The sequence below is a fragment of the Engraulis encrasicolus genome, chromosome 19 (assembly GCF_034702125.1).
Source record: "Engraulis encrasicolus isolate BLACKSEA-1 chromosome 19, IST_EnEncr_1.0, whole genome shotgun sequence".
Taxonomy (NCBI): Eukaryota; Metazoa; Chordata; class Actinopteri; order Clupeiformes; family Engraulidae; genus Engraulis; species Engraulis encrasicolus.
The window spans coordinates 46470500-46481245 of NC_085875.1; the positions used below are offsets into that span (position 1 = coordinate 46470500).

At 43.5% G+C, this 10746-nt stretch overlaps 1 protein-coding gene across 1 annotated transcript; it reads left to right on the forward strand.

Moving 5' to 3' along the window:
* Positions 1 to 615: 615 nt before the first annotated feature.
* pax9 (paired box 9) lies at positions 616 to 10746 on the forward strand. The gene is made up of 4 exons (XM_063184592.1): positions 616 to 777; positions 1287 to 1919; positions 4391 to 4524; positions 9307 to 10746. Exons 1-4 carry the CDS (start codon positions 774 to 776, stop codon positions 9676 to 9678), a joined length of 1143 nt encoding a protein of 380 aa, XP_063040662.1. The 5' UTR covers positions 616 to 773; the 3' UTR covers positions 9679 to 10746.

Sequence of the window (10746 nt, forward strand, 5' to 3'; positions counted from 1 at the left end):
TAAATGTAATATTTTGCAGTTTTAAGATGTCGAACATAGCATCTTGTATTCATGAACTCAAAATGAAACGACTTTTCCACCATATCAAAGCCATTTTATTGCCCTGTTTATGCTGTTTTAATGAGTCATGTCGTGGACATTGGGGACAATTTGGCTTAACAAAAACATTTGCATCAATAGGCTAGTAATAAACAGGTCCAAGCTACAAAATTGTTTTCATAATTTTACCCATTTTGTACAATGTGGGTTCAAATCAGTATGTGCAAAATATTAAGAGTTAGTTTCAACTTGACAGGCTACACTATAGCCTATCTAAAGAGTTCATTACCACCATGTATTTTATTCTGTATGCTTGTGAGAATTGTAGGCTATATGAACTTACCATTCTGTAAACCAATTCGATTCGAATGTGGATAACAAGGCTCTTCACATGACAAAGAGGGTGACATGCAAGCCCCTGCCACTACATGTCATGTCAAACAGCGTGGCCAATAGGAAAGCTCGGTGGTGAGACGCCACGACCTGATTGGAGGGCTGTCGCTCACAGTGGAGAAAAGTTTTGAAAGTCCGTCCCATGATGAGTGGGCTGAAATGTAAGGCAGTTCTCCTTGCCACCAGGAAACAGAAGCAGAATTTCCCCCTATCGTAACTATTGCTTTCGCACGAAGCAAATCTTTCACTCGATTGGACATCAGAGACTGGCAAAACTGGACTCGGCCTTGGTCAGGGGTCCTAATTCCGACATTTGTCTAATTGCGGGAGGACTCAACGCAATGGGTGAGTAGAACGCCTCAGCATGCTCTGTTGTTTTAGATGTAACGCAGTGTAGCCTACTGTTAACTTAGATCGCTTTTGCATCATTTTGGCACGCGCGCATTATAACTAAGGTATAGCCCATTTAATGCAAAACTATTAGGTCATCGATATACGTTTCCGACTGCGGGGGAAATTGCATTTCCCCCCTTACAAACGCGATTTCAGGTGATTTATGAACGCGAGACGCTATAACCAACGATGCGTAATTTAGCAATCCTAATCGATTTGGTAAGTTTTGGGTATTGTAAAATGTAACCATAATTCACTGATGGTAAATAATTTGATGAGTTGAGGTGCGTAATTCATCTGTGAACTATATGAAATACATCTCGACTTTCGAGAACGTACAGCCTGGTAGGCTATTGACAGACAGCTTATAGTGTATGGGAGGAATCAATCAAACAAAACCATATAGGCTTGTGTTCCCTTCCACTCAGAATTTACTTTTCTGTATGTCTCCGATTCTCCAGAGCCAGCCTTCGGGGAGGTGAACCAGCTAGGCGGCGTTTTTGTCAACGGAAGACCGCTACCTAACGCTATACGGCTGCGGATCGTGGAGCTTGCCCAGTTGGGTATCAGGCCTTGTGATATCAGCAGACAACTCCGGGTATCCCATGGCTGCGTTAGCAAGATCCTGGCCCGGTACAACGAGACTGGCTCCATCCTTCCCGGAGCAATCGGAGGCAGCAAGCCGAGGGTCACCACACCAACTGTCGTTAAACACATTCGGACTTACAAGCAAAGAGACCCGGGTATTTTCGCCTGGGAGATCCGGGACAGACTCTTGGCTGATGGGGTGTGCGATAAATTCAACCTTCCTTCGGTGAGCTCCATCAGTCGGATTCTCCGCAACAAAATAGGGAACCTATCTCAACAAAGCCAGTATGAGTCGAGTAAACAAACGCCTCATCCCCAAACACAACCGACATTATCATACAACCATATCTACTCATATCCAACCCCCATCGCAGCCACGGGGACCAAAGTACCAACACCCCCAGGAATGCCAACTCTGCCCGGACACATGGCAATGCACAGGATATGGCCGTCATCTCATTCTGTCACAGACATACTTGGCATTCGGTCCATAACGGAACAACAGAGTAAGCATTTATTATCTGTTTATAAACAAGTATATGACGGAGAAAGGCCTCACTTCTTTTACTGACTTCAGTGGGTAGCCAAAGAAGCGGTGGCAGTGTGTGTGTGTGTGTGTGTGTGTGTATGTGTATGAGTGTGCCAAGACGTTTTTGCTTGTAGTTGACGGCTATAGGTTGTATTTTAGCTGTCTATAGCTGCTCATTAATATTAGGCTCGTTGTTTGGTGTGATTTATCAGAAATGCTTAGGTCTGTACTCGGCATATAGCTAGCATAGCCTATATCAAGAGCTTTTGCACCCAACCGTGAACGTCAAAGTCAAGGGCGTTTTCTCCCCCATCAAAACATACACTGGGTCTAAGCACAGCTCTTGGAAAGGAGTATTTATGTCGCCTTCTTGTTGCACTCCTGAAGCCGAAGGGATCATTGTTGTGGTGGGCCTACTGTAGTTTGAGGCTATTGCATTAAAACATATGGTTCGAGGCTCACAGTGATAATTAAGAAGCGGATGTGGCATATTAGTTGGATAACGAAGGGTCGGCTCAGCGGAGAGGAGATGAACTGAAATCAAAATGAGGTGTTTCAAAGCCCTTACCAAAGCCAGCCATATTCGAACTTGGCTTCCCCTTCAAAAGTGAGTAGCTTTCACACGCTTCAGACAGCCATGTTTGATGAGGGGGCAGCAAAAACAGGGAGACGTTATACTCATTATTTTCTTCTCCGGTCTTTGGTTGAACTTGTAAGCCTTGATCTTAAAAAGCATTACAAATCTTTGACTGTACCGTGGGCGCAAAACATCGAGTTGGTTAAGTTACGCGTGTTATATTTCATACTTCTAGTATCCTCACCACCTATTCTAAACGTCTTTTTTGAACTTTTGTATAGGCTACTCGCTTTTGTTTGCTTTAGGTCTGTAGATCCACAGTCATTCAGCGGCTGTACAGGCCCATTGCTCGTCTCAGCTGCCAGATTTCGCCGTGCAGTAACATGCTCGTTTCAATAGACAGGGAGGCCACAGTCATTCCATGTTTCAACTTAACCCAATCTAAACAACATCACTTTAGCCCTCTTTTTTGAAAAGCCACGGCGAGATTCGTACAGAATAAGAAAATCTTAGCGGGGAACATGTTCTGAGAGGGGTCTTTATAAACAATTTATGCATTTCTAAATTATTAACAGATGTCTGCAGTAGGTTTTGAAAGCCGAAATAAAGTACAATGTACACGCGATGGCGCGAGTCCTTGCAGCTTTTGCAATGACTTCACCATTTCTGAGTCCTTTGGGGAAAAAAGAAATAAATAAGTTTAATACAAATGGCGATTGAATCGGACAATTCAACACAAGTATGACAGACAGGATAACAATAACAGGCAATTACATAATTAACCCAACATGTTTCCTAAACTGATCGAAGTCATTTAATGCTAGAATAGCCCAAGGTGGTCAGCTCTTTGAAATCTCTCTCTTTCTCCCTAGCACATTCTGTCTGAAACACACACAATCTCGTTCCCTCTGTCACTCTTTTGTCGTGCTTTCTGTCCAACGCACGCGAACGCACTGGACCATTTCATTGACGTCTGCGTCAAAACTTCACAGCAGTAGTATTTTTTTTCTTTTGAAGCAGATGACTTTGTTGCGTATGGTAGGCCTATCATTCTATAATAAACACAAAACTCTAAATTATACACGAGAAACTCGGTATTTTACACCTAGATAATGTATTATTTTTTTCCCTAAAGCGTCAAAAGACTTTTCTGAAGGGTGAAAACATCATACACTACAGAGGGCCTTCTCATGTTACAACACTGGTGGGCTTGCTTTTTCAATTTCAGTCTTAGGGACCGTGTATAATATAATATCCATCACGCTCAAAAGGGGAAACGGTTAGAGAAAATCTAATTTGTTTCCCACAGGAAGAAGTCGGGTAAATGTTCTTGGTCATTACAGGAAAGAATCGTCTTACTGCATTCCACTGTCCAGCGCAGCGTGCTTTTTTGATCAGCATCGCCAGGCATACACACATAGGCTACACATTTTCTTTCATACACACAGAGACATTTAGGCACAGCCTGTATATATGCATTCGCATGGTCTTCTCTCCTTATAGTTTTCTCTGACAGAAAACTATATAGCATCACGCTTTTTACTTAGTATTTTTCCCCAAAAGAGAACGCTATTCGCACAACGTTATCATTTTTTTCCTGCGGGTAAAAAAAGATAGGTCCGCATAACCAACGACACTTGATGCCTATTAATATTCAAGTGTGTTCCATTATTTTTTGTAAACAATCCATACATAACATGCTTAAAGGAATTGCAACTAAATCGAAGCCAGTCTTCTGGATAATCCAGAACAGTCTATTGTTTTGACGCATGAGCCTTCTGAAGGTATGGTCACTTCTGCACAGCTCTTGTCCCTCCTTTCCTGACTTTCCCCTCTCTCTCTTCCCTGTTTTTTGTTTGTTTTGCTCCCAGTAAGTGACAGTCCTTCGTTTCCCAGCGCCAAACTAGAGGAATGGAACACTATAAACAGGAGTAATTTTCCGCCAAGCAACGCTCTACTAGTCAATGGAGTGGATAAGGCCCACTTAGACTCCGAATTCACACAGGTAAAATGTAAGAGATCACATCATCTTGACTCAGTTGACCCCTCCCCTTTTTACGTTTTTTCCTCTCCAAGTTTTGTATAGAAAGCCAACATGTTCTGTGGTGATTTCCTTTTGTTTGCACTCCTGTTTTGACCTTCCAGTAGGCCCGAGAAATTAACAAGTGACCGTGACAGATTCTGAAGATAGTTTGTCGGACCGCGTCTTACTGCTCCGGATGTTCCATTGATCACGCAGTCCGTCAAAAGTAGCATGTCATCGTCCGTGTGTGTGTGTGTGTGTGTGTGTGTGTGTGTGTGTGTGTGTGTGTGTGTGTGTGTGTGCGCGCGCGCGCGCGCGTGTGTGTGTCTGAGAACGCGCGCGCATACGAGCTTTGTAGTGCACGCGCGTAAGAGTGAGCTGTAGTTCTAACCATTTGGCTACCCTCAAGGAGTAAGGCCTTTGGATCATCCTTTTTCATGTTTCGGACAGATTTAATATTAGAAAAATCTAAGCCTACATAAGTGAACCCTGATGTTGTACAAAATTCAGAGTAGGCCTATTTGGGCCGTAGCCCATATTTTCTTCGTTTTGTTCAAGAGCATAATCGTGAGGCAAAACGATTTTTAAAAGACGGCCCACTAATTTAAATTTTATGCCACACAATTAAGAGATTATGATGGCCCATATCTTTTATTGTTTGCACGTGAGTCACATCCTTGGCGATCCGAGAGAGTCGTCTTAGATATTGTAGAAAAGATTTCGCGAAAAAAGACAAATGCATTAACCGGATTTGCAATTGAAAAAAAAAAGAAATCAAGCAAGAAGTAGGCTAGGCCCCACACGAACGTCGGGACATTTCAGCAATTGAATTGTAAATTGCACTGCCAATGAACGTTGTTTTTTTTTTTTTTTTTTTTTTTTTAATAGTCATTTTCATTTTTTTTGTTTGTCGCTGCGAGAACCAGACACTGACCATCTGAAATCCAAACATTTTAATGGCAATTTCGCCTCCTATAGACCTATTAATTTGGCTGTCAACTATTTAATTGATTATTATAACGCATAGGCCTATCTTACCAATTGGCCAGTAGGCCTGTGGTTTACATATTGATCACTGTCGCGGGGGAGAAATAAATTATTTATTGCTCAGCTCTCCCATCGTGTTCCTAGTAGGCCTACATAACTTGAACATGCCATGATGGTGGTATTTTGGGTGGACTGTATCTGAGTTGTGTTCGCAATCTGTACACGTAGAATGACTCCCATTTTTTACTGAAATAGAGCTGTAGGCTGTTTAGGCCATAGCATACTGTTCACGATGATGTTTTTCCTGATTGTTATGTACAGTGTATAGGCCTGATATTGGCCTATGCACCAATGGTCATCTTGTAGGCCTAGTAAGATATTTGACAAAATACTGGGCCTTTATTATTGTAGCCTATTTCTGTCAGAAATGAAAAGAACGTAGGCCTATGTCATGCATGTTGTATTTAATGCAAATATTATAAAACGCACTAAGAGCTGAGGCTTCGACAATTTACCGTTGTTGTCTTTATGTGTAAAAATAATAATAAAAAAATGAAAACGGTGGAATGTTTTTGGCCTGTTCGAAATATTATGCCATAATTATTTTCATCTTAAATCGTTGACGAAAAAAACCTGGCACGTTTCATTATCTGGGGAATATTCTAGTTAAATTTAACGCAGCTCTTATGCCTACCTGATCACGTTTCTGCAAGTTTTAAGCGACCTTCACAGAAATGTCAAATAGGCCTTGTTAATAGACAAGTAAACATTACACAATGTTTGCTGATGGAAAGTTGTCAGTTTACACGGATAATTGATCAGCAATATGTGTGTGTGCGTCTGTGCGCGCACGCGTGTCTTTTCTGCAAAACGTGAGTGTGAAAAAATGTTTGTGTTTTGTTTTCGTTGTTGCTCTTGGATGACACGGAGCGTGCAATCAGAGGACTCCTTGCGCAACACATGTAGGAGTCTGGTTGTGGCGTAAAGGCGATAGATTGGGTGATGAGGCCACGGCCAAACACCGTCTTGGCGGTCGTTTCATTCCAAACGGTCAGTCAGAGAAGGGTGGAGTAGGCTACCACCGGCGATTTCGGCTGGTGCGTCTCATACATTACGCATGGAAGTGTCGTGACTCTAGTCGGCTACTCCACGGAACAGAGGGATCTTGATCTCCGTCAGCAGTTGCCAGGGCTTGTAACAGATGCCGACTTTAAGCACACGCTAATCCTTCATAGTGGGATGTTTGGGGAAATCAAAGTGTATTAATACCAGTCTTCAACACAAACACAAGACACAAGGCCAGACGACCTTTCAAATATTGGGTTGACCTCGGCAAGACTTTTTTTCTTTAACGCATACAGTAAACATCGATTTGCTTGGTCTTGTTATATTATTACAAATAGGCTGTGATATAAAACTCTTACACTGAGCACACTGTTGGTCTACTGTATGAGTTAAGAGTAGGCCTAAGCGAAATATTGGCTAGCCATGAACTTGGTTAGAAATGGGAATTGAGTATAGGCCTCACTCCTCAAAATCAACATCATGGCAGAGAGTTTAAATCGTTTAACTCGTATCATACTTCCATTTTAGGCTGAAGCGAGCCACACCAAATGGCGTTTAAATAAGTCAGGAGTATCGCCACTTCACCCTACAATTCATCAACGTAAAACCGTTGAACGGTGTTACCGCAGAAAATGAGAATAACCATCCTTCTTTCACCACAAAGCTGAAGGCCAAAATGACAGCTCTTTTCTGACGAAGGGCAGTTAGAACAAATATTATATCGCTGTTATGCGAGCCAAAGCAAACCCATGAGAACCAAGTTGCGCATGCCGTCGGGCGCATCTTTGGTAACTTGGAGACCCGCAGGTGGACAACCATGCTTCACTTCGGCTTGCCATGCGGGCTTTAGAATGTGTTAAAATAAACAACGTGACTTGCTGTCAGATTACTCAGAAAATATGGAATATCTCCTTTCGCCAAAGGGGAGGTTAAAGAGTGTCTATCCGTACACAATAGAAGACCATAGGCCTAATTCTATGGCGCATCAGATGCAGCATCACCTCAGCAATGCGTGTCGTGTTGCTTTGACCTCACTGGTTTACTTGTGAGTTGGCTATGAAGGAGTCCTCATATGAACTATTATGACATGCTTGCTCAGACGGACATTAATGAATATGCCGTTGTATCTGCGAAAGCTATAGAAAGAGTCACTATTTAAAATGTTCAAGGTCATGTGAGATTTAAGAAGGAATGGTTAAGAATCATTACTGTAATGATTAAGATTTTTTTTTTCAATGAGCACTGATAAATAAGTGAAATATGAGACCTCCATGTAAAAATGGGATATTGATTCTCCTCAGTTGTGTATGACAGCTCTCTATCACAGGAGTGCTTTGTTTCAGATAAGAGTATGCTTTATGTCACAAATCTTTTTCTAGTTGTGCAAAATATCCATGCAAACAATATGCCTCATATAATATTATTTTGCCAACTCCGCATGAAGAAATGCAGTGAGAACACTCTGGGACAATTAGTCCAGAATTATGAACATGGCATTATGTTTGCACTTTTTTTCGGAAGCCGTAATTGGTAAATGGAAAACAACCAAATTGCTTAACCATGCTGCATTTAATAATAACCTAATAATTCAATTGGAGTTAAACATAGCACATTTAAAAATCATTCCATGGCTGTGCTCAATTTGGCATTTAAAGTGTCAAAATTCACCAAGTTTCCAAATCATTTGGCAGATGCTTGATATACCAAGCACACACAAGTGTGTTCACACACACACACACACACACTTGCATACAAGTGTTCACACACACAGGTACACACGCACACACACACACACACACACACACACACACTGTCATGTGTACTCGGTGGCACCACTGCAGGGGTGAGCGCTCGGGTCAGAGTGCCGAGATAGCACACTCGGCTGAAAAGTGCGTCACAGGAACAGAAAAGATTTCATCTGTGGAAGCCATTTTCGGTAGTCAGAGAGAGACCACCCAGATGGACATCTTTTCTCTCTGCGCAGCCAGATTCCTCTATGGCCCAAGCAAAAAAAAAAAAAGAAAGAGGAAAAAGAAACAGAAAAAAAGAAGAAGAAAAACCGTCCTTCTGCCAGACGGTTACTGGCATTCCATCTGTTCTCTCCTCTTTCACATTTCCTCACATCTCTTATGGTATGTTCTGTCTTTCTCAATGACTCTTCTTCACGTCACTTCCCTCCTACTCTCTCTCTCTCTTCCTCCATCTCTCCTTCTGTTTCTACCTCTTTCTGTCTCTCTCAGCCTGCCCCCCCCCAATCCAGCTGTGTTCTCCCCACTCCATATCTTTTCTCTCTTTCGCAATTTCTCTCTCTTGTGTCTGCCAACCCCCCAACCTCAGTGCTGTTATTGGCTTGATGCAGAGTTGTGCTCTGTCATGTGTTATGTTTAAGGATGACGCCAAAAGCAAAGGTTTTGGGGGTGGAGGGGGAGGCCACGTTTTTAGCTTTGTGTGTGTGTGTGTGTGTGTGTGTGTGTGTGTGTGTGTGTGTGTGTGTGTGTGTGTGTTGCTTACAGACCAAGGCAAGTTTATTTTTCCATACCATAAATACCTCTGTCCACCATCTCTTCTGTCTCTTTCTCCACCCTTCCCTCACCCTGCTGTTCACTATCTCCACCCTTCCCCTATACCCTTCTCTCTTTCTCCTTCTCTCGTTCTCTTTCACACTCCACCCCTACCCCACCCCATTTCCCATGCTTTTTCTCCTTCGTCTAGACGCCGAGTGGCTTGCCCACAGCGAGCAGCTATGTCACAGTGCCCAGCACCCCTCGCTGCCACCCAACCACCCCAGCGTCACCCTACACGGCGTGCAGCGCCACCACGTCGGCCTATGCGACCGGCCCCACATGGCCGCCGCCCAATGGCAGTGCTCCCTGTCCCCGCAGCTGTGACGCCAGCCTGGTGGCCGTCCCCCTGGCCCTCAAGACCTTCAACACCACCACCAGCAGCAGCACCATGGCAATGATGGCGGCCGGTCGAGACCACTACCACCACGACCACTACCACGCCACGCAGCAGCACCTCAACCACCCCCATCACCACTCACACCACCTCCACCATCCGCTCACCACCGCTCTCGCGCGCTGACAACGGAGGAAGCTAGGAGGGGGCATCAGAGGAGAGCAGAAGAGGAGGAGGAAGAGGGGGAGGAGGAGGAGGAGGAAGAGCAGCGAGAGAGAGATGGAGCGGGAAGGGGTTAAGGACATGGTGCCGATCACATCGAAAAAGCTGCAGTGTCCTCCTCCTCACGTCACAGACGGCAGACAGAATGGCAACCGCCTAGACTGTGGAGCACGTTGCTGGTCGGTCAGTGGGTTTATTTATAAGATATTTGGGGGGTGGGGAGGTGAGATAAGAGCGGCACACCACTGGTTTGGCGGCTAGTGTGCTGGGTCAGTAACGCGGAAGGAGTCGGACCGTTGTCGCCCCTGCAGCTAAAAAGGCGACAGGACCACGGGTCCTTCTTGTTTCGTAAAGGCGCAGACAGGCTGTGCTTTCTGACACTTACGAGGGACAATGGACAGCCTCATGAAATGGTCTGCCATTTCTTTTTTTTTAATTATGCCAGTCTTGTTTTTGTTGTTGTAAACTTTGTTTGTTGTCCTCTTGTCTCTGCAAATGGTTTTATCTGGAAATTAGTGGAAGTTTTGAGTACTTACATTTTTACAGGTAGTATATATCGACAACAATGGTCATGTTTGCATTTTTTTTCACACGTTTTCAGGGTTGTGTTGAACAGTTTGCTTGTGTTTTCAGTCATTTTTTTTGGCTTTTGTTTGTTACTTTTTGTTAGAGAAAAAGGCAAGCGAAAACAGCCAATTTACTCTACACCTTTAAAATGAAGAGTTCGAATGGAGAGTGCCTCTGTCAGAAGTTTTATGCTCCTTATTTATTATTAGACTGTATGGTACGTCGAACACAGTGCAATGACCACCATCGAGAGACGCTGCCTCAGATGCATGCTGGGAATTATTTGTTTAAAAAAAAAAACGCGTGACCAGGTTTTTTTTTTTTTTTGTTCTTGTTCAACCCTTTGTGTGTCAAGCTACAGCGCGGGCAGTAAAAAAAAGAAAGAATCTGCACAGTTCGGATGTTGCACAGTTAAAACTGAATGTATCTGATTAAAAGGATGTGTGACAGAAAAGAAATGTACAA